The 25,610-nt window shown below is 38.7% G+C and overlaps 1 protein-coding gene across 1 annotated transcript in view; it reads right to left on the bottom strand.

The window, feature by feature from the left end:
* The window catches only part of CCDC30 (coiled-coil domain containing 30), a 380,612-nt gene that overhangs the window by 193,208 nt on the left and 161,794 nt on the right, over positions 1-25,610 (bottom strand). Inside the window, exons 12-13 of the mRNA XM_053690989.1 lie at positions 23,101-23,211; positions 22,486-22,611 (exon numbers count right to left, since the gene is read on the bottom strand). Of these exons, the coding sequence (XP_053546964.1) occupies positions 22,486-22,611; positions 23,101-23,211 (237 nt within the window). The remainder of the gene's footprint in view (positions 1-22,485; positions 22,612-23,100; positions 23,212-25,610) is intronic.

The following is a 25,610-nucleotide window of genomic DNA, read 5'->3' as shown; positions in this document are numbered from 1 at the left end:
ATAATTTATGTAAGAAAGTACCTGATAAATTCTTTTCTTTCATAGTGGCAAGATTCCATGAGCTAGTGACTAGCTAGTGTATGGGATATACATTCCTACCAGGACGGGGCAAAGTTTCCCAAACCTCAAAATGCCTATAAATACACCTCCCACCACACACATACCTCAGTTGTAACGTATAGCCAAGTGCAAAAAGGAGGAAAAAAGCATACAAAAAGAGGAACTGGAAAAATAATGTGCTTTTATACAAAAAAAAATCATAACCAACAAAAAATAGGAGGGGTCTCATGGACTCGTGCCACTATGAAAGAAATTAATTTATCAGGTAATTTATAACATAAATTATATTTTCTTTCATGTAAGTGGCAAGAGTCCATGAACTAGTGACGTATGGGATATAATACCCAAGATGTGGAAATCCAGAGAGTCACTAGAGAGGGAGGGATAAAATAAAAACAGCTATTTCCGCTAAAAAAATTAAATCCAAATAATAATTAAGTGTTCTTAAATTTCAAACTCAAAATTATAAGCAAAACTCTGCCTGAAGAACTTTTCTACCAAAGACTGATTCTGTGGAAGCAAATACATCAAAATGGTAAAATTTTGTAAATGTATGCAAAGAAGACCAAGTTGCTGCTTTGCAATTCTGATCAACTGAAGCTCCATTCTTGAAAGCCCAAGAAGTGGCAACTGATCTCGTAGAATGAGCTGTAATTCTTTGAGGCGCAGACTGCTCCGTCTCCAAATAAGCCTTGTGAATCAAAATTTTTAACCAAGATGCCAAAGAAATGGCAGAGGCTTTCTGACCATTCCTGGAACCAGAGAAAATAACGAATAAACTAGAAGTCTTTCTGAAATCCTTGGTAGCCTCAACATAGTATCTCAAAGTTCTTACCACATCCAAAGAATGTAGAGATCTCTCAAGAGAATTCTTAGGATTAGGACACAAAGAAGAAACAACAATTTCCCTACTAATGTTGTTAGAATTCACAACTTTAGGTAAAAATTTAAACAAAGTCCGTAAAACCGCCTTATCTTGATGGAATATCAGATAAGGAGACTCACAAGAGAGAGCCGACAACTCAGAAACTCTTCTAGCAGAAGAGATGGCCAAAAGAAATAACACTTTTCACGAAAGTAGTTTAATATCCAAAGAATACATAGGCTCAAAAGGAGGAGCCTGCAAAATCCTTAAAACCAAATTAAGACTCCAAGGCGGTAAAATAGACTACATAACAGGTTTGACGCGAACCAAAGCCTGAACAAAACAGTGAATATCAGGAAGTTTAGCAATCTTTCTATGAAATAAAACAGAAAGAGCAGAGATTTGTCCTTTCAAAGTATTTGCAGACAAATCCTTATCCAAATCATCCTGAAGAAACTGTAAAATCCGAGGAATTCTAAAAGAATGCCAAGAAAAATTATGAGAGGAGCACCATGAAATATAGGTTTTCCAAACCCGATAATAAATCTTCCTTGAAACAGACTTACGAGCCTATAACATAGTGTTAATCACTGAGTCAGAGAAAACTCTATGACTAAGAACTAAGCGTTCAATTTCCATACCTTCAAATTTAGAGATTTGAGATCCTGATGGAAAAACAGCCCTTGAGACAGAAGGACTGGCCTTAAAGGAAGTGGCCAAGGCTGGCAACTGGACATCCGGAGAAGATCCGCATACCAGAACCTGTAAGGCCACGTTGGTGCTATCAGAAACACATGAGATTGTTCCATAATGATCTTGGAGATCACCCTTGGAAGAAGAACTAGAGGCAGAAAAATGTAAGCAGGTTGGTAAAACCAAGAAACTGCTAAAGCATCCATCATCTCTGCCAGAGGATCCTTGGATCTGGAAAAATATCTGGGAAGTTTCTTGTTCAAACGAGAGGCCATTAAATCTATTTCTGGAAGACCCCACATTTGTACAATCTGATAAAACACATCTGGATGGAGAGACCACTCCCCTGGATGCAAAGTCTGACGACTGAGATAATTCGCTTCCCAATTTTCTACTCCTGGAATATGAATCACAGAAATTAGAGAAAAGTTGGACTCCGCCCAAGAAAGTATCCGAGATACTTCTTTCATTGCTAAAGAGCTGCGAGTCCCTCCCTGATGATTGACATATGCCACTGCTGTAATATTGTCTGTCTGAAAACAAATGAAAAGTTCACTCTTTAATAGAGGTCAAGCCTGAAGAGCTCTGAAGATAGCACGGAGTTCTAAAATATTGATTGGTAACCTTGCCTCTTGAGATTTGCAAACCCCTTGTGCAGTCAGAGACCCCCAAACAGCTTCCCAACCTGTAAGACTTGTGTCTGTTGAGATCACAGTACAGGAAGGACAAACTAAAGAGGCCCCTTGAACAATCAGATGATGGTCCAACCACCATGACAAAGAGAGCTGAATGTTGGGATTTAAGTATATCAGTTGTGATATCCGAGTATAATCCCTGCACCATTGATTCAGCATGCAAAGCTGCAGAGGTCTCATATGAAAACAAGCAAAGGGGATCGCGTCCGATGCTGCAGTCATAAGACCTAAAACTTCCATGCACATAGCCACTGAAAGAAACGATCAAGACTGAAGGTTTAGACAAGCTAATACCAATTTCATTTGTCTCTTGTCTGTTAAAGACAAAGTCATGGACACTGAATCTATCTGGAAACCTAAAAAGGTGACCTTTGTCTGAGGAATCAAGAAACCTTTTGTAAATTGATGCTCCAACCATGCCTTTGAAGAAACGACACTAGTTGTTTCATGTGAGATTCTGCTAAATTAAAAGACTGAGCTAGTACCAAGATATCGTCCAAATAAGGAAACACTGCAATACCCTGCTCTCTGATTACAGATAGAATGGCACCTAGAACCTTTGAAAAGATTCTTGGAGCTGTTGCTAGGCCAAATGGAAGAGCAACAAACTGGTAATGCTGGTCTAGAAAAGAGAATCTCAGAAACCGATAATGGTCTGGATAATTCGGAATATGAAGATAAGCATCCTGTAAGTCTATTGTGGACATAAAATGCCCTTGCTGAACAAAAGGCAGAGTAGTCCTTATAATCACCATCTTGAAAGTTGGGACTCTTACAAATTGATTTAAAACTTTTAGATACAGAACTGGTCTGAAAGAATTCTCTTTCTTTGGGGCAATAAATAGATTTGAATAGAACACCAAACCCTGTTCCTTTAGAGGAACTGGAACAATCACCCCTGAAAGCTCTAGATCTGAAACATACTTTAGAAAAGCCTGAGCCTTCACAGGATTTGTTGGAACATGAGAAAGAAAGAATCTTTGATACCCTTGAGACACAATATTCCACTGAATCCACCGATTCTGAACGGAACCTGACCAAATTTCCTTAAATTATTTCAATCTGCCCCCCACCAGATGAACTAGATTGAGGGCCGCACCTTCATGCAGACTTGGGGGTTGGATTTGGTTTCTTATAAGGCTTGGTTTTATTCCAATTTGAAGATGGTCTCTGTAATATCTCAGGATTCAGCTGCTAAGGAGTTAACTTTGTGTAGCTTGCACTCAAAACAGTTATTTGTTTTCAAGAAGAATTGTGTTTGTATTTTCTTTGAAGTGCCAGAACCCTCTAACTAGCCACCAAATGTTAGTGTGTATGCATTGAGTCATAAAATCACTGAAGCTCTTAGTCACAGAGATACACAGGATAAAATTTATGGCTTAAGCTGTCAATAGAATGCATGATGCAAAACAGGCCCTTCATTACAAAAACTGACCAGGTCACTGACAGGACATTGGTATATTATGTACATATGTGGGTTAAAAGTGTTATAACCTTAACGGCAGGTAAATATGACAACCTATGGCATATTTGATATCAAACTGGTTCTCCCAATAAAACTAAGAGGTTCTAAATATGTAAATAAAGAAATTTCTTACCTAGCAGGAATGATAATGGATTGTATAAATTCAGGCAAGAAATTTAGTCTATTGAAGGTTGTAAAGACAGAGGGGTTTCTTAGCCTGCCCAGGAGGGTGTGGTTAAGCAACATGATCTCTGAGAAGTAGGTTTAAGAATCTTATTTTTTAACAATAAGATTGTCATTCTTACAAGGGGAGCTGCTGTACAGAAGTAAGGAGCCATCATTTTCTTGCCATTCCCCTGGCGCAGATCTTGAAGCTAGTAAAGTATTCAATTCTGTTTTTCTCCTTTTTATTTTAAAACACTGTTTGCGTGTGTAATTTTATTTGTAACAACTTTTTATTATTAATGCATTGTGCATAATATTTTTGGCATAATAAATAATTCCTTTATTAAGTTTGGCCTTTGTCTAATAATTGAACCACTTTACTGAAAGAGACTGGAATATTAGAACTGTATAATTTTAGGTTATTTTCTGCTAAATTGTATTTCTAGAGTTAATGTGTAAAGTCTGGGGTTTTCCTTAAGATTTTCCCTTTAATAAATTTTAAGTGGTGGCAGCATTTGAGCTATAGGTGACAGAAAAGGGGGCTGAAAACCCTTTCTGTGTCAAATAAGTGACTGGTGCAGGGTTGGATAACCTTGGTTTATCACAAATTGGTGGGCAGCGGTGTAGATAATTTTTTTTATTATTAGATTTTAGTGCTTGAGGATTTGCTAGTGTGGAAATCCCGGTACTAAAATAAATTGTTTCTTACAATTTCCAAAGGCTAAAACTCAGTGCATTATATAGTGACACATTGCAAACAGTCCCCTTCCCTATTCTCTGTTGTTCTTTTCTATTTTATTTTTGCTATGGAGGCATACGAGCAGCAATCTAAAGAGGCACTTATACTCCTATGCCAGGAGCGGGATATTCCAACACGTTCAAAGAACAAAGATTTACTAATACAAGCTCTTGTTGAATATGATAACAGCCAAATCACACCAGTTGAGGTCTCAGGAGAGATGTCTGCAGCTGGGGGCAGCGATTCATCAGAATCTGGGGATCCCTTGGACTGTTATTTGCAAACTGTTCTTAAACATATGGGCTCAGTGGATGCAAGTTTGCGCATGGAACTGATTACAAAGTTTTATGAAAGACAGGCTGCTGAACGACAAGCTGCTGTGGCTGAGAGACAGGCATCTCTGGCAGCTGAGAGAGAGGCTCTGGCAGCTGAGAGAGAGGCTCTGGCAGCTGAAAGACAGGCTGCTGAACGACAGGCAGAGAGAGAGTATCAGCTACAGCTTGCACGGTTGGAGAGAGGGATGGTCTCACCTGTTGTTGGTGAACCTAGAGACCTACCTGCTCCCAGAGTGCGTGCAGAGAACTTTCCCACCCTGGAGAAAGATGGAGATGTGGATGTATTCCTGCGTAGCTTTGAGAAAGTTTGCAGACAGTTCCAGTTGCCAAGGGAGTAGTGGGCCAAGTACCTTACCCCTGGCCTGAAAGGTCCTGCACTGGAGGAGTTTGCTGAACTACCCCCAGAGTTTGATCAGGACTATGATTCCATTAAAGCTGCACTGCAGAGGAGATACAATCTTACTCCTGAAGTTTACCGAAAGAAATTCCGTTCCCTGCAGAAAGGTTTGTCAGAGAGCTATATTACAGCTGTTGGGAACTTGATGACAGCCTTTAAACAGTGGGTCAGAGGATTAAAAGTTGCCACAATGGAGGAGCTGGAAGATTTGATGGTGAAGGAGCAATTTATGCAGCTGTGCCCAGCCGGAGTTCAAGAATGGGTTTTAGATCGGAAGCCCATAACAGCATTGGAAGCGGGCGAGCTGGCTGATTTTTACACAGCTAACAGGTCTCCAGAGAATGGGAGGAAATCCTTTTCTAAAGGGGGATCCACCTGTAAAGGAGCTGCTGCATGACCCCCCTTCACAAAACCTGCTGTGCCTTTATCCAGTGTGTCTGCTCCCTCTGGGAAAGGAGGGGCGGGTGCTGCATCTGGGCAGGGGGATACCCGCAGATGTTTTGTTTGCAACAAAGTGGGCCACATCAGCTCCACTTGCCCAGAGAGGATTAACTTGGGGCAATCAGCTGGAGGAAGTAATCCCTCAGAAGTACCAGCATCTATTTTGTTTGTTACCTGTCCAGAGGAAAACAACCATGAGAACTTGCAACCTGTGACTGTTGGAGATAAGGTAACCCTAGGGCTAAGGGACACAGGTGCAGAAGTGACTATGTTGCATCCAAAGCTAGTGAACTCTGAGAACATTATCCCTGGAAAGACTCTAGCAGTTAAAGGGATTGGGGGAATGAAACTTGCAGTGCCTATGGCACGTGTATATCTTGATTGGGGAGTGGGGAGAGGTTTAAGAAATGTGGGGGTATCTGAAAATATTCCTTATGATGTTTTACTGGGTACTGATTTGGGTAGATTGTTATCTCTTTATGTGCCTGACAATGCTACATGTGACCTAGTGACATTAGTTGCGGACCCTTATGTGGAAAGGGCTGTGTGTAAAAATGCTCAGAGACATTATGACCAGGAGGGAGGACAGAGTGCATGTGTGCGCAGGGCTGTGCCTGAACTGGGGGTGTCTGTGCTGAGAGGTGAAGCTGTACGAGGAGATGCTGACTGGGGAGAACGACAGACAGACGGTGTGTGTCTTCCTGTACTTAAACCAGCAGTATCGGCAGAATTACCATTAGCTGTTCAGGGAGAAACTGATGGTGGAGAAAGGCCGATAGACTGTGTGGGTCTGTCTGTGCCTGAACTGAGTTTACCTGTAAAGGGAGGAGCTGTTTGTGAGAGAAGGCAGATGAGGGGTGCGTGTCTGCCTGTGATTGAATCAGTGGATTCTATAGAAGGAGGTGAGATTGACGTGGGAGAGAATGACTGGGTGACTGGGCCGCTGGATGATGTGTGCCAGTCTCTGCCAGGGACAATTCGGTACCCTGTGAAAAGACACAATAGTTGGGATAAATGGCAGAAGGAAGATGTGTGCTTGTCTGCACCAGTGTCAAAAGGATACCAGATTCTGTGTGATTATGCAAAGTGGCAGACTGACTGTGAGAGAGAGCAGGGGGGCAAACTAGCCCACTCTATGACAGAAGCAGCAAAGCCACAGTTTTCAGAGTGTGTGGGGAGGAGGGTACCGGATACTCTTTGAGGAACCCCCAGAGTGAGTGTGAAAGATTGTGGGTGACAGAGACCCCAGTAACCTCAGCTGTGACCTATAAACAGCCTGCACAGGCTAGGGGACAGAGACTTACACAGACTGCAGGCACAGGGGGGAGGAGTACAGAGAAGTGTATTTACACAGCCCCACAGTGCCATTCAGCAAATACACTGATAGATGTGCAGCATCAGTGTCCTCAGCAGGTTCAGCAGTTAGAACGCACAGTGAGGAGGTGGGGGGCAGTTAGTCAACCCCCTACCAACCATAACAGAGTGCAGGAGTACAGGAATTCTACTCCAGTGGGAGGGCAAGAGCCTATGGTAGTTAAGCAGCAACTGACAGCACACAATATGTTTAGAGAGCACACCATAGGTAGCAAGACACTAGGTTTCACAGGCACCTCTGTAACAGGGGATGATGTGTTATTCATGGATAAGATGCAAACCTTATTGGGGGAGGTACCTGCAAAACCCAGAGATGCCATATTCGCACAAAAACAGTTGCAGGAGTTTACTGCCAGAGAGGGAGTGTGTGAGATGGTCCATAATGTTCTTGTACTCACGCCCATGAGACAGAACAAACTAGAGGCTGCATGGGAGGGGCCCTGCAATATATTCAATCAGTTGGGTAGAGCAACTAGTGTGTCACTTTTAAAAGGAGGGCATCCTGCTGCCAAAGCTGCTAGGTGCAATCTGTCTGGCAATGGTGTTCTCACCGCAAGGGGAAGCTCCTTTTGATACGCATCGGGAGTGGCTCGTAGCCACCCCCTTTTGCGTCTCTTATTGGGGGAGGTGTCACAAATATCTCAGGATTCAGCTGCTAAGGAGTTAACTTTGTGTAGCTTGCACTCAAAACAGTTATTTGTTTTCAAGAAGAATTGTGTTTGTATTTTCTTTGAAGTGCCAGAACCCTCTAACTAGCCACCAAATGTTAGTGTGTATGCATTGAGTCATAAAATCACTGAAGCTCTTAGTCACAGAGATACACAGGATAAAGTTTATGGCTTAAGCTGTCAATAGAATGCATGATGCAAAACAGGCCCTTCATTACAAAAACTGACCAGGTCACTGACAGGACATTGGTATATTATGTACATATGTGGGTTAAAAGTGTTATAACCTTAACAGCAGGTAAATATGACAACCTATGGCATATTTGATATCAAACTGGTTCTCCCAATAAAACTAAGAGGTTCTAAATATGTAAATATAGAAATTTCTTACCTAGCAGGAATGATAATGGATTGTATAAATTCAGGCAAGAAATTTAGTCTATTGAAGGTTGTAAAGACAGTGGGGTTTCTTAACCCGCCCAGGAGGGTGTGGTTAAGCAACATGATCTCTGAGAAGTAGGTTTAAGAATCTTATTTTTTAACAATAAGATTGTCATTCTTACAAGGGGAGCTGCTGTACAGAAGTAAGGAGCCATCATTTTCTTGCCATTCCCCTGGCGCAGATCTTGAAGCAAGTAAAGTATTCAATTCTGTTTTTCTCCTTTTTATTTTAAAACACTGTTTGCGTGTGTAATTTCATTTGTAACAACTTTTTATTATTAATGCATTGTGCATAATATTTTTGGCATAATAAATAATTCCTTTATTAAGTTTGGCCTTTGTCTAATAATTGAACCACTTTACTGAAAGAGACTGGAATATTAGAACTGTATAATTTTAGGTTATTTTCTGCTAAATTGTATTTCTAGAGTTAATGTGTAAAGTCTGGGGTTTTCCTTAAGATTTTCCCTTTAATAAATTTTAAGTGGTGGCAGCATTTGAGCTATAGGTGACAGAAAAGGGGGCTGAAAACCCTTTCTGTGTCAAATAAGTGACTGGTGCAGGGTTGGATAACCTTGGTTCGTCACAGTCTCCAATTGGAACCAGAGGCCTTAGGGGAAGGAGTCGTCTTTTATTCCTTATTCTGACGAAAGGAACAAAAACGATTAGGAGCCTTAAATTTACCTTTAGACTTTTTATCTTGTGGTAAAAAAAACTCTTTTCCCCCCCAGTAATAGTGGAAATAATAGAATCCAATTGAGAACCAAATAGATTCTTACCCTTGAAAGACAAACATAATAATCTAGATTTAGACACCATATCAGCATTCCAAGATTTAAGCAATAAAGCTCTTCTGGCTAAAATAGCTAAAAACATAGATTTAACATCAATCTTAATAATGTCAAATATAGCATCACAAATGAAATGATTAGCATGTTGAAGCAGAAGAATAATGCTGGATAAATCATGATCTTCTACCTGACGAGCTAAACTGTACAACCAAAAAGTTGAAGCAGCAGCCACATCAGCCATAGAAATGGCAGGTCTAAGAATATAACCAGAATGTAAATAAGCTTTCCTGAGATAAGATTTAGGGGGGTAGTTATCAGACCGTCAACCTCAAATACGCTGGAATTCCGCACCGTATTTGTGGCGAGGCTGATTCGCCTTAGTTATCAAAGGCTAGAGACCGGCAAAAGTAGAATTTTGTGACGTAAGCTTCGATCCGCCGGACTCAGTCCGACACAGATCGATTCTTACGTCACTCCAGATGTTCCGCACACAAGTGCGGCACAATCTGACTACTTTTGCTAGTTATCAAAAAATTAGCAGGTACGCTCGGCACTTTTCCAGGAATCAATGGGAGTCTGACCATAGCGAAAGTTCATGTTCGCTGCTGCCAGACATCCCATTGATTCCTATGGGAGCTGTCTGCACCTAACACCCTAACATGTACCCCGAGTCTAAACACCCCTAAGCTGTCCCCCCCCTACACCGCCGCAACTAAATAAAGTAATTACTGCCTAAACCGCCGCTCTCGGAGCCCACCGCAAGCTACTCTATACATATTAACCCCTAAACCGCCGCTCCCTGACACCGCCGCAACTATAATAAATGTATTAACCCCTAAACCGCCGCTCCCGGACACCACCGCAACCTACATTATACCTAGTAACCCCTATCCTGCCCCCCTATACCGCCGCCCTCTATAATAAAGTTATTAACCCCTATCCTGCCGATCCCGCACCTCGCCGCAACTAAATAAATAGTTTAACCCCTAAACCGCCACTCCCGGAGCCCGCCGCAACCTATATTAAATTTATTAACCCCTAATCTGCCCCCCCTACATCGTTGCCACCTATAATAAATTTATTAACCCCTATCCTGCCCCCCCCTACACCGCCGCCACTGTAATAAAATTATTAACCCCTAAACCTAAGTCTAACACTAACCCTAACACCCCCCTAACTTAAATATTAATTAAATAAATCTAAATAATATTTCTATTATTAACTAAATTAATCCTATTTAAAACTAAATACTTACCTTTAAAATAAACCCTAATATAGCTACAATATAAATAATAATTATATTGTAGCTATCTTAGGATTTATTTTTATTTTACAGGTAACTTTCAATTTATTTTAACTAGGTACAATAGCTATTAAATAGTTATTAACTATTTAATAGCTACCTAGCTAAAATAAAGAGAAATTTACCTGTAAAATAAAAACTAACCTAAGTTACAATTACACCTAACACTACACTATACTTTAATAAATTATTCCTATTTAAAACTAAATACTTACCTGTAAAATAAACCCTAAGATAGCTACAATGTAATTAATAATTACATTGTAGCTATTTTAGGATTTATATTTATTTTACAGGTAACTTTGTATTTATTTTAGCTAGTTAGAATAGTTATTAAATAGTTATTAACTATTTAATAACTACCTAGCTAAAAGAAATACAAAAATTACCTGTAAAATAAATCCTAACCTAAGTTACAATCAAACCTAACACTACACTATCATTAAATAAATTAAATAAATTAAATACAAATAACTACAATTAAATACAATTACATAAACTAACTAAAGTACAAATAAAAAAATAAGTTACAAACATTTAAAAAATATTACAACAATTTTAAGCTAATTACACCTAATCTAAGCCTCCTAATAAAATAAGCCCCCCAAAATAAAAAAATTCCCTACCCTATTCTACATTAAAAAAGTTCAAAGCTCTTTTACCTTACCAGCCCTTAAAAGGGCCTTTTGTGGGGCATGCCCCAAAGAAAACTGCTCTTTTGCCTGTAAAAGAAAAATACAACCCCCCCCAACATTAAAACCCACCACCCACATACCCTAATCTAACCCAAACCCCCCTTAAAATAACCTAACACTAATCCAAGATGGCGTCCCTTCAATTCCGATTGGCTGATAAAATTCTGATCGGAACAGCCAATAGAATGCGATCTCAATCTGATTGGCTGATTCAATCAGCCAATCAGATTTTTCCTACCTTAATTCCGATTGGCTGATAGAATCCTATCAGCCAATTGGAATTGAAGGGACGCCATCTTGGATGACGTCCCTTAAAGGAGCCTTCATTCGTCGGTAGTCCGTCGGGAAAGAAGGATGTTCCGCGTCGGCGGGATGAAGATGGATCCTGAAGAAAGAAGATTGAAGACCCCGCTTGGAAGATGACATCGCCCGGATAGAAGACTTCTTCAGCACCGCTTGGAAGATGACATCGCCCGGATGGAAGACTTCTTCAGCGCCGCCTGGAGGATCACTTCATCGGATGGAAGACTTCTTCAGCGCCCCTTGGAGGATCACTTCTGCCGCTCTGGATCTCCTCTTCAGTTCCATCGGTGGCTCGGCTGAGTGAAGACGACTCAAGGTAGGATGATCTTCAGGGGATTAGTGTTAGGTTATTTTAAGGGGGGTTTGGGTTAGATTAGGGGTATGTGGGTGGTGGGTTTTAATGTTGGGGGGGGTTGTATTTTTCTTTTACAGGCAAAAGAGCAATTTTCTTTGGGGCATGCCCCACAAAAGGCCCTTTTAAGGGCTGGTAAGGTAAAAGAGCTTTGAACTTTTTTAATGTAGAATAGGGTAGGGAATTTTTTTATTTTGGGGGGCTTTGTTATTTTATTAGGGGGCTTAGATTAGGTGTAATTAGCTTAAAATTGTTGTAATATTTTTTAAATGTTTGTAACCTATTTTTTATTTTTTGTACTTTAGTTATTTTATGTAATTGTATTTAATTGTAGTTATTTGTATTTAATTTATTTAATGATAGTGTAGTGTTAGGTTTAATTGTAACTTAGGTTAGGATTTATTTTACAGGTAATTTTGTATTTCTTTTAGCTAGGTAGTTATTAAATAGTTAATAACTATTTAATAACTATTCTAACTAGCTAAAATAAATACAAAGTTACCTGTAAAATAAACATAAATCCTAAAATAGCTACAATGTAATTATTATTTATATTGTAGCTATATTAGGGTTTATTTTAAAGGTAAGTATTTAGTTTTAAATAGGATTAATTTAGTTAATAATAGAAATATTATTTAGATTTATTTAATTAATATTTAAGTTAGGGGGTGTTAGGGTTAGTGTTAGACTTAGGTTTAGGGGTTAATAAATTTATTACAGTGGCGGCGGTGTAGTGGGGGGCAGGATAGGTGTTAATAAATGTATTATAGGTGGCGATGGTGTAGGGGGGGCAGATTAGGGGTTAATAAATTTAATATAGGTTGCGGCAGGGTCCGGGAGCGGCGGTTTAGGGGTTAAACTATTTAGTTGCGGCGAGGTGCGGGATCAGCAGGATAGGGGTTAATAACTTTATTATAGAGGGAGGCGGTATGGGGGGGGCAGGATAGGGGTTACTAGGTATAATGTAGGTTGCGGCGGTGTCCGGGAGCGGCGGTTTAGGGGTTAATACATTTATAAGAGTTGCGGCGGGGTCTAGGAGCGGCGGTTTAGGGGTTAATACATTTATAAGAGTTGCGGCAGGGTCTAGGAGCGGCGGTTTAGGGGTTAATACATTTATAAGAGTTGCAGCGGGGTCTAGGAGTGGCGGTTTAGGGGTTAATAACTTTATTTCGTTGCGGGGGGCGCCGGTATAGGGGGTAGAACAGTGTAGTTTAGTGTGGGTGCTTAGTGACAGGCTAGCAATAAAGCTGTCAAAAAGCCGAAGAGCAGCGAGATCGGATGAGTGATAACTCTCACAGTCCGCTGCTCATCGCCCCGTACTTGGTGCGCGGCTTTTTGACAGATTTATTGATAACTTAGGCAAATTTTTTCAGGTCCGCAGCGGCGATGGTAGGCGAGCTTAGGCGGGCGTATTGGGCCGGCGAAGGCAGGAAAGTTGACACGTTGATAACTATCCCCCTTGATCTTCTATCTAAAGGATCCTTAAAAGAAGTACTATCTTCTATAGGAATAGTAGTACGTTTGGCAAGAGTGGAAATAGCCCCATCAACCTTAGGGACTTTTTCCCAAAACTCCAAATTAGCCACAGGTAGAGTATATAACTTATTAAACCTAGAAGAAGGATTAAAAGAAGAACCAGGCTTAGACCATTCTTTAGTAATTATATCAGAAACAGCATCTGGAATAGGAAAAACCTCAGGAGTAACCTTAGGAGGTTTAAAAACAGAATTTAAATGTTTACTGTTTTTTTTATCAAGAGGACTAGACTCTTCAATACCCAAAGTAACCAGAACTTCCTTTAACAAAGAGTGAATATAATCAATCTTAAACATATAGGAAGATTTGTCAATTTCAGAATCTGAATCAGGATCCTCTGAACCAGAGAAATCCTCATCAGCAGTGGACATTTCAGTAGGCTGTCGGTCAATACAAAGTTCATTAGAAATATGAGAAGCTTAAACAGACCTTTTACGTTTATTTGGTGGCGGAATAGCAGATATAGCCTTATCTATAGCTGCAGCAATATAATCTTTTAAATCTGCAGGGATATTAGGTACATTAGACGTTGAAGGAACAACAGATGATGTATTAGTACTCATAGAAACATTATCCTAATGCAAAAGCTTATTATGACTGTTACGGTTGCCTCCAGGCTGGCTGGAAGTTGGACCGTAGAAAAGGATGCTCCTAGCGCTCACCAAAGGATCATCAGCACCGTAGACACCATAACTACTGCGTAGCCACCATAAGTAATGCAGACTCTACGAACCACCGCTGCTGGGCTGGTATCTCGCCGTCTGCTCTGCGCCCTGGACCTACGACCAGGCTCCAGTAGGTGAACCTCTTCCTTCTGTAGAGCGAAGCAGGATCAGGAACAAGAGCTCTTACAAGAGCTCAGTAGCTAAGGGAGTATGAAGAGCATAGCAATCCCTGTAGTGATTATAGCTGTCCCCTACAAACATGAGTCAAGGCTGCAAGTTAGAGGGTCAGAAAAGGTCTCAGGTGCTGGAACACCCAGCCTGGTTTTTATTACGGTTGTGCACATACAGGACACACCCAGGGGGAGGCATAAAATAACCAATCAAATAACAGTACAACCAACACATCCCCTCCCCTCAGATAAGCAGTTAACATAATTATTACATACAGTAAAAATACAGTTTTCACACATACACTGTAACTTTAAAACCATACATTCAATCTCCATAAAAGTTACATATTCAGACTCAGCATACATCAAACATAAACACTTCCAAAATTCAGCCAAATCCCTCCAGTGGATCAAAGTTAGCTGGAGGTCCCTTTATGACCGACCGCAAGCACAATTTCCTGCCCAAAACAGTTCCATAGATTTGGGCTGTGCGGTCGGTCAATTTCATGCAGAAAAAACGACTAAGTCCCATTTTCGAACGGGACTTAGTCTCTGGAGCTGCAAGTTCCGTATGGGAGAAGGTAAGGGTCAGCGGTGTTCGAGTATTTGCGCATCCGATTTTAGTTTCACAGATTCTTTAGCATACACCGCGGACCGCATTCGAATGAACAAAGATGGCCGCCGCCACGTGTTCGTTTGCACGAACTGCGGCCACCCAGCGGTCGGCAATTAACCTGCAGTAACCTCACAGCCTGGGAGGTAAATTGCCTGCACACTTTAACTTCTGGGTGGTCTGCCTGTGTGGTACTTGGTTCAGTAAGCCCTATTTACTGAACCAAGTGGGAGAAAGCCAGGGACAAGTTATTTTACAGGTCTGGGGACATAGTCTTAAAGGGGCATTGTTCACCAAAGTCACAATATGTCCCCAGACGGTTCTTAAAGGGCCATACACACGCAATAAAAGTTAATACGTTTTCAGGGGCACAATCTTCCAGGGGCCATAGTCATGAGGAAGGAGGCTGGCAAATAGGCTTCTCCACAATCCAGGGAAGCAGGGCAATTTTCCATTTAAAGGGCCAGTTACAAATAGCAGTTTGTAACAATGACAGATGCCACATAATTGAGCTGAAGAAATAACATCAGTTAATTTACAACAGACACACTTAGCTTTGGTAGAACTGTGTTCAGGCAACATGGTTTCTACAGCTACATCAGAGGCAGGATCAGACAGACATCTTGCAAAATGTAAAAAGAAAAAAAAACATTTAAACTAAATATCCAATTTCCTCATATAGCAGTTTCAGGAATCGGAAAAAATGCGTATGCTAAAGAAAAATGCAAAAAAAATAAGCATTATAGCTCTTGATAATATGAAGAGAACCAGAAGCTATAAAGGAAGAGGGGTAATATACAAAAACTTTTGGCGCCAAGTATGACGCAAAAGGAAGTTCACAAAAAAAAAATTGGCGCTGAAGCTAACATCAGGAAATGACGCAACTCACGTCATAACAAGCGCGACTTTGCGCCAAAACAACTTACGTCAAAGATGCAGGAAATGACGAAACCTGTGTCACCTTAGACGCAATTCTGCGCCAAATGTTTTTTGTGCCACAAATGACGCCATTAAGAACGGCATTTTGCGTCCTCACGAGCATAGTTTGCCCGCGAAAATTTTGGAAAATAAAGTCAAATTGAGAAAACTAGAACCCCAGGTAAGAAAAAAATAATCTTCCCAAATATAAATTTCATACTGTAACTGATAGAATTCAGAAAAAACATAATTTATGTAAGAACTTACCTGATAAATTAATTTCTTTCATATTAGCAAGAGTCCATGAGCTAGTGACGTATGGAATATACATTCCTACCAGGAGGGGCAAAGTTTCCCAAACCTCAAAATGCCTATAAATACACCCCTCACCACACCCACAATTCAGTTTAACGAATAGCCAAGAAGTGGGGTGATAAAAAAGGAGCGAAAGCATCAAAAAAAAATAAGGAATTGGAATAATTGTGCTTTATACAAAAAATCATAATCACCACAAAAAAGGGTGGGCCTCATGGACTCTTGCTAATATGAAAGAAATGAATTTATCAGGTAAGTTCTTACATAAATTATGTTTTCTTTCATGTAATTAGCAAGAGTCCATGAGCTAGTGACGTATGGGATAATAAATACCCAAGATGTGGAACTTCCACGCAAGAGTCACTAGAGAGGGAGGGATAAAATAAAGACAGCCAATTCCGCTGAAAAATTAATCCACTACCCAAATCAAAAAAAGTTTCAATTTTTATAATGAAAAAAACTGAAAATATAAGCAGAAGAATCAAACTGAAACAGCTGCCTGAAGTACCATTCTACCAAAACTGCTTCTAAAGAAGAGAAAACATCAAAATGGTAGAACATAGTAAAAGTATGCAAAGAAGACCAAGTCATTGCTTTGCAAATCTGATCAACAGAAGCTTCATTCTCAAAAAGCCCAGGAAGTAGAAACTTACCTAGTAGAATGAGCCATAATCCTCCGAGGCGGGAATCCACCCGACTCCAAATAAGCATGATGAATCAAAAGTTTAAGCAAGATGCCAAATAAATGGCAGAAGCCTTTTGACCTTCCTAACACCAGAAAAGATAACAAATAGACTAGAAGACTATCTGAAATCTGAATAGCTTCAACATAAGATTTCAAAACTCTTACCATATCCAAAGAATGTAAGAATCTTACCAAAGAAGTCTTAGTAAAAAACAATAATTCCTCCCTAATGTTGATAGAAATCACAACTTTAGGTAAAAATTGAAATGAGGATAGCAAAAACCACCTTATCCTGATGAAAAAATCAGAAAAAGGAAAATCACAAGAAAGAACAGATAATTAAAAATTGTTCTAGCTGAAGAGATGTCTAAAAAGAACAATACTTTCCATGAAAGTAAATAATGTCTAGAAAAAAACATATGCTCAAATAGAAGAGCCTGTAAAGCCTTTAGAACCAAATTAAAACTCCAAGGAGGAGAAATTGGCTTAATGACAGGTTTGATAAGAACCAAAGCCTGAACAAAATAATGAATAACAGGAAGGAACACTGCCTTACCCTGATGAAAAATCAGAAAAGGAGATCCACAAGAAAGAGCAGAAAACTCAGAAACTCTTCTAGCAGAAGAGATAACCAAAAGGAACAATACTTTCCAAGAAAGTAATTTTAATGTCCAGAGAACGCAAAGGTTCAAACGAAGGAGCCTGTAAAGCCCTCAGTACCAAATTGAGACTCCAAGGAGGAGATATTGACTTAATGACAGGCTTGATACAAACCAAAGCCTGTACAAAACAATGAATATCAGAATGAATAGCAATCTTTCTGTGAAAAAGAACAGAAAGAGTAGAGATTTGTCCTTTCAAATAACTTGCAGACAAAACCAACCTGAAAAATTGTAAAAATTCTAGGAATTCTAAAAGAATGCCAAAAGAATTTATGAGAAGAACACCAAGAAATGAAAGTCTTCCAAACTCGATAATAAATCTTTCTAGAGACAGATTTACAAACCTGTAACATAGTATTAATCACTGAGTCAGAGAAACCTCTATGACTAAGAATCAAACGTTCAATCTCCATATCTTCAAATTAAATGATTTGAGATCCTGATGGAAAAATGGGCCTTGAGATAAAAAGTCTGGTCTTAACGGAAATGTCCAAGGTTGGCAACTGGCCATCCGAATGAGATCCGCATACCAAAACCTGTGAGGCCATGCTGGAACCACCAGCAGTACAAACGAACGCTCCATTAGAATTTTTGAAGAACTAGAGGCGGAAGATATAGACAGAATGATAATTCCAAGGAAGTGTCAAAGCATACGCTACTTCCGCTTGAGGATCCCCGGACCTGAAATAGGCCCCTGGGAAATTCCTTGTTAAGACGAGAGGCCAACAGATCTATTTCTGGAAGCCCTCACATCTAAAAAATTGAAAAAGATATCTGGGTAAAGACCATTCTCCCGGATGTAAAGCTTGATTAACAGAGATAATCCGCTTCCCAAACGTCTATACCTGGGAAAAGGACCCCAGAATTTAGATAGGAGCTGGATTTAGCCCAAGCAAATATCCAATATACTTTGTCACAGTCTAAAGACTGATAGTCACACCCTGATGATTGACATACACCACAGATGTGATAATGTCTGAAAAAACAATAAACGTCTCTTCTTCAAAAGAAACCAACTGAAGAACTCTGGAAATGCACGGAGTTCCAAAATATCAAATGGTAATCTCGCCTCCTGAGATTTCCAAACCCCTTGTGCTGACAGAGAACCTCAGACAGCCTCCCAACCTAAAAGACTCGCATCTATAGAGATCATGGTCCAGGTTGAAAGAATCGAAGAGACCTGTAGAACTAAATGATGGTGATCTTAACCACCGAATCAAAGATAGATAAACATAGAATTCAAAGATTTAAAAAGTAAAATCCTAGAATCCCTGCACCATTATGCAGCATAAAAAAACTGGAAAGGTTTTCTATGAAAATGAGCAAAGGAAAATGAATCCAATGCTGCAGCCATAAAACCTAAATTTCCATGCATATATAGCAACTGAAGGAAATAATAGAGACTGAAGGTACCGACAGACGGAACCCAATAAGAAAAAAATCACTTAGCTGTTAGAGACAAAGACAGTGACACAATCTATCTGGAAACCTAAAAAAGGTGACCCTTGTGTGAGGAATCAAGAGCTTTTGATAAAAAGATCCTCTAACCATGTCTTGAAAAAACAAAATTGAATCATATGAGATTCCGTAGTCTCAGAAAATAAAAATAATCTGAATGAAAACAGAAATGAAGATATGCATCTATTGTATCTAATGAAAACAAATAATGCTATCACTGACCAAAAAAAGTCAGAATAGACCATATAAATACCAATCTAAAAGATGGTACATTTATATAATAAAAAGATTTTCTATCTTTGGAACAATGAATAGTTTGAATAAAACCCCAAAACCCAGATCCTAAAAATGGAACAGGAATAAATACCCCAGAAGATTCCAGATCTTGAGCAGCGCTTGATCCTCAACAGGTGATCAACCGCACTTCAACATTACCCAAAATATATGGGACTGAAACACCTTAAGGAAAGTGTTAGCCTTACTGGAATAGCTGGAATATAATAGAGAGAAAAAGACTTCTCACAGACGGTTTTACTTCAAATTTTATTTTGTACCCAAAATCTAAGAATTTTGGACCGAATAGAACCAAAAAAACTTCTAAATAAAAACATGTTACTTGGGTAAGAATTTAGAATTTTGTTCTTTAGTAAGAACAACCAAACTAAAATAAGCTTAAAGTTTTAGTCTAAGAACTTAATCTTGAAGCCCAGAGTAACAGTTAAGAATTGAATCCAATATGAATCAAATAATTGATTATCTTGGAAAAAAAGAAATAAGGATTTTTTAGAAATCACAAAATTTCTTCTAGCTAAAAACAGCTAAAGACATAGATTAAACCTCATTTGTGAAAATATTCAATAAAAATGAAGAAACAAATAAAATTATTAGCATGTTAATCCAGTTAAGGGACCAGAACACACCGGACTTGCATAAACAAAAATGCAAGACAACAAGACAAATGCAACAGCACCCAGTCTGAACCTCAAATGAGCAGTAGACTTTGTCCCATAACAATGCTAAATAATACATAATCTGATACTTGATCTTTAAAGTAAACAGAAAAAATGGAGCAAAAACAACATCATCCAAATAAATTACAGGTCCAAGAAAGTACCTGAAAATAAAAAAATTTCCTTAAATAGGATACAACCATTTAAAAAGAAAATAAATACTATTTTGCTATAGAAACAATAGCATAATTTAGCAGGAGTAGAGATAGCCCCATTAAATTGGAGAACCCTCAAAATTGAATTTAACTGCCGGCAAAGAATATAATTTAAAACTTTTGAAGAAAATTGTCAGCCTATTCCATTCCCTAGTATGAAGGAATGGAAAAAAACCTCTGAAGACACAGAAGATAAAATAAGCAGAAATAAAATGTTAGCTAGTTTTGAAAAGGAACTAGTTACCTCAATATCCAAAATAATCAACACCTTTTCAACAAAAAACAAATGTACTCTAATAAAAAATAAAAAAGTAAATTTCATAGTGTCAATATCTGATGAAGAAAAGTTCTGAAAGAGAAAAAACATCATCAGAGAAGGATAATTCAGTATGTTGTTGGTCATTTGAAACTTCATAAAAAAGAAGTTTGAAAAAGACCTAAAAATTTTTTAATAGAAGGCGCAAAGTCAGACAAAGCCTTAACCTAGAATCAGAAAAATATTCTTATAAATTTTCTAAGTATATCTTGTACATAAGATGTAAAAAGAAAAGCAATACATAAAGCATAAATACTAATGGATTCTGCATGTAAAAGATTATCATGATAACTTATTACAAACCATAGCTAAAGATAAAGATTCATAACATTTAAAATAAATGAACTTAGCTTTGGTAGGACTTCTTAGTCAACAGGAATCCCTCAGTATGTTCTGATCCAGGAATAATTTATGGAAAATCTTGCAATATGTAATAGAAAAAAAAAACAACATATAAAGCAAAATTATCAAATTCCTTAAATGACAGTTTCAGAAATGGGGAAAAATGCAAAACAAACAAGCCTCTAGCAACCAGAAGCAACAAAAAAGTGAGACTTAAATAATGTGAAAAAAAGTGGCGCCAAGAATGACGCCCACATTTTTTGGCGCCAAGTAAAAACGCCCACATTTTTTGGCGCCAAGTATGATGCCCACACTTTTTGGCGCAAAAAAACGTCTGTAACACACATGCGTAAAAAATGACGCAATCACGTGTAAACTTCCGGCGTCAACTATGGCGCCGGAAATGACAAAAATTTTGCGCCAAAAAAGTTCACGCCAAGAATGACGCAATACATTGAAGCATTTTCTGCCCCCGCGAGCCTAACAGCCCGCAAGGAAAAAAGTCAATTAGAAAATTTCTTAAGGTAAGAAAAAATATTCTATTCATATGCATTTTCCCAAATAATGAAACTGACAGTCTGAAAGAAGGAATACTGATTATCCTGAATCATGGCAAATATAAGTTTAAAGACATATATTTAGAACTTTACGTATAAAGTGCCCAACCATAGCTTAGAGTGTCACAAAAAATAAGACTTACTTACCCCAGGACACTCATCTACATATAGCAGATATCCAAACCAGTACTGAAACGAGAATCAGTAGAGGTAATGGTATATAAGAGTATATCGTCGATCTGAAAAGGGAGGTAAGAGATGAATCTCTACGACCGATAACAGAGAACCTATGAAATAGATCCCGTAGAAGGAGACCATTGAATTCAAATAGGCAATACTCTCTTTACATCCCTCTGACATTCACTGCACGCTGAGAGGAAAACCGGGCTCCAGCCTGCTGTGAAGCGCATATCAACGTAGAATCTAGCACAAACTTACTTCACCACCTCCATGGGAGGCAAAGTTTGTAAAACTGATTTGTGGGTGTGGTGAGGGGTGTATTTATAGGCATTTTGAGGTTTGGGAAACTTTGCCCCTCCTGGTAGGAATGTATATCCCATACGTCACTAGCTCATGGACTCTTGCTAATTACATGAAAGAAATAGAAATATAGATAGACCTGACTCTTGGCAAATATAAGTAAATACATATATTTAAAACTTTATAACAACATAAGTGCCAATCATAGCTGAGAGTGTCTTAAAAAATTATACATACTTACCGGAAGACACCCATCCACATATAGCAGACAGCCAAACCAGTACTGAAAAACATCAGCAGAGGTAATGGTATAGGAGTATAACGTCGATCTGAAAAGGGAGGCAGGAGATGAATCCCTGCGACCGATTATAGAGAGCCTTTGAAAGGATTTCCCATGGGTGAAACCACTAAATCAACAGGCAATACTCCCTTAAAATCCCTCTGACAAACACTGTACTCTGAGAGGAATTGGGCTTCAGAATGCTTAGAAGCGCCTATCACAGAAGAAATCAAGCACAACTTACTCCACCACCTCTATAGGAGGCAAAGTTTGTAAAACTGAGGTATGTGTGTGGTGGGAGGTGTATTTATAGGCATTTTGAGGTTTGGGAAACTTTACCCCTCCTGGTAGGAATGTATATCCCATACATCACTAGCTCATGGACTCTTGCCACTTACATGAAATAAAGTAAATTATAAAGTTTTTTAAAAACTCTAAGTTCTTTCTAAATCATGAAATAAACATGTTTGGGCTTTATGTACCTTCAAGGTAAGATCAGGTTTTACATAAACTTATATTTAAACTTATTAAAAAAAAATACCTCTTTTTCAGCCTGAACAGTCTTTTGTGCGGTTTTCAGATCTAATGCAAGCTTTACTCTTTGCTCTCTTTCTTCTGTTAATTTGCTTTCAAGATCCTTTACCTTCTCTTCATTATTTTCTATCATCTAAATAAAATATTGAGCTGTTAGTTTAAATTAAAGCTATTATGAAAATTGACTTTATTAAGCCTAGAAAGACGATTGTACACTTTGAAATAAAAAGCCTTCTGCATTACAAAGTGTGCACGGATCTCTCTACAAAAAACACTTGTCAGTAAAAAGATTAATTGTGACAATGAAAGTGCTTGGTTTTCTTTTATAAAAGATTAAACTTTAACAATTGATATATATTATGGATTTATAGACAGAATAATTTAAAACGGGTCTATAATGTCCCTTTACATTTTAAGAGAGGAAGACTTGCCGATTTGGGTGCACAGTGTCACAAACAGCTGCCACCCCTGACATACAGTATTTTGTATTTTCCCATTTATTAAAAATGTAAGTTAATATTAAATATTTATAGATGTTGTTATCTTATCAATCTCACAATAAAAAAAAGAATATATTAAAATGGTTTATTTTCCCTGCATTATATGTTTGATCAAATCTGACCTGAAGGAAACCTGTACTTGTTTCTGAGCCCGTGTTTGCTGATCCATCAATAGCAGACAATTCTTTTTTTCTTTCAGGTTGTCTAACGAGCTCTTCTTCAAAAAGCTTTATCTTTATAAAACAAACAAACAAAAACTATATCACTTTGAAGGAACAAACAACTTATCATCAAAAAGGAAGTAACTGTGAAATGTAATATTTTTTGTTATTACTTACATGAAACAACATAAATAATAAATATAAATAACATGAATCAAGTATATGCTGCCCAGTAATTTATTGTAGATTTTTTATGTAGTCAAAGTTACTACAGGAAAGAAAACAAATACCTTCAAGAAGAACCTCACTTGCAGGACTGTAAACAGAATTTCCAGTTAGTTCTCACTTTAGTGTTTGGTTGTTGCCAGGCAACCACATTCCTTCACTTCACTAGCTAGTTCCCCCAATCACAAACAATAAAATTGTCTTTTGCATCAGCTGCTTCTAACTTGATCAACTATAAGCCACACTGTGTTCCAGGGGACCCTAAAGGGACACTAAATAATTAAAATGTCTGCAATGTGTTTTGCATGTTGCAGTACAGACATCTTATAGGAGAGTGGATTTTTTTGATTGCAACTTATAAATTAGCACAATTTGTTCAAACCCTTTTTCATATCAGTGTCAGTGAGAAGTTAGATGCTGTATCACCCACCCCATGGGCAGAATAAAGCATGTGTGACCGGTCATACCAAAGTAAGAAAAACAAATGCCGACTTGCAAATCCCAAAACATATACACAACTGCATATAGCAGTTATCCTAATATTGTCTCTATATAAAGCAATCTTGTAGTGAGTCTTATTTAAATTTAAACAATACCCCTGATTGGCTGCAACAAAGGAAACCAGGAACATAGATTCCATCAGGCTGTTAAGTGGTGTATCCGTGGACTGCTCTGAAATATCACATCTACTGTATCTTTTGCTAACAAAATTACAGTTTTAAATTATTTTCTTTTGTGCATAGTCTTTTCTCAGTTCAGTGCTTAGTAATATATATTTACTATACACACGCTTTATGTCCCTTAGCTTGTTTATTAAAGAGACAGTATACACCAATTTTCATATAACTGCATGTAATAGACACTACTATAAAGAATAATATATGCACAGATACTGATATAAAAATCCAGTATAAAACCTTTTTAAAAACGTATTTAGAAGCTCCAGTTTAGCACTGTTGATGATGATAGGCTGGGACACCCACTGAAAGGGACTGAGAGCTTGACAAAGGCCCTGTACTGGTTGAAACACGTTGCTCCGCTCCTGTTGCTTTACCCTATCCCTCGTTGGCTTCCATAGATTGAAGGATTCCTAAAGCCTGTTTCACAATTCAGTTTCGTTGGTAAAGACTGAAGACGTTCCGGTCAAGTTTGAGCTCACATGAGGGATCTGCACGGAGTATTTGCCAGTGAAGGGAAGGACATCGCCATTTGTGAACCTCTCTGGTGTGAGTAGAAGTGTACACCTTATGTTTGGCTTGTTTTCCTCCTTTGATTTGGGATATTTTGTATTCCAGCTCTCCGCCTGACTTCGTTGTGAATCCCTATTGCCTGAATCACCTGCGACTATATCTGAGCCTCATTAGCTGTTATTATTTTTATGTTTATTAATTATTATTTTTATGTTTAGGATTTTTAACTATGTGTATTATTAGTCTACTTTGGATACTACATTGTTGTAGTGCGGTTTTAATTTTATGAATTTTATGATTGTTAATATTTGATTATTTTTCATTTTACACCATTAAATCTTATAGACACACTGATTATATCCTTGTAAGCAACATATTTATTTTATACATATTTTTTATATATATTATTATAGACCATACTATTTTAAGCTGTTTCTTCAGCGCTGTGGGTTTTTATAGTTACCTTTACTGTGTGAAGGAACTTTAGTATATAATTGTCACCATTATTTTCCAGAACTGCCTTAACCCTCTTGGGCATGGAGTTCACCAGAGCTTCACAGGTTGCCACTGGAGTCCTTTTCCACTCCTCCATGACGACATCACGGAGCTGGTGGATGTTAGAGACCTTGCACTCCCCCACCTTCCGTTTGAGGATGCCCCACCGATGCTCAATAGGCTTTAGGTCTGGAGATATGCTTGGCCAGTCCATCACCCTCAGCTTCTTTAGCAAGACAGTGGTCGTCTTGGAGGTGTGTTTGGGGTCATTAAGTTGGAATACTGCCCTGTGGCCCAGTCTCCGAAGGGAGGGTATCATGCTCTGCTGCAGTATGTCACAGTACATGTTGGCATTAATGGTTCCCTCAATGAACTGTAGCTCCCCAGTGCCGGCAGCACTCATGCAGGTCCAGACCATGACATTCCCACCACCATGCTTGACTATAGGAAAGACACACTTGTCTTTGTAATCCTCACCTGGTTGCCGCCACACACGCTTGACACCAGTTGAACCAAATAAGTTTATCTTGGCCTCATCGGACCACAGGACATGGTTCCAGT

Source organism: Bombina bombina, chromosome 8 (genome assembly GCF_027579735.1).
Source record: "Bombina bombina isolate aBomBom1 chromosome 8, aBomBom1.pri, whole genome shotgun sequence".
Classification (NCBI taxonomy): Eukaryota; Metazoa; Chordata; class Amphibia; order Anura; family Bombinatoridae; genus Bombina; species Bombina bombina.
The sequence above is the reverse complement of the archived record's forward strand: the minus strand, read 5'-3'. Positions and strand labels throughout refer to the sequence as shown.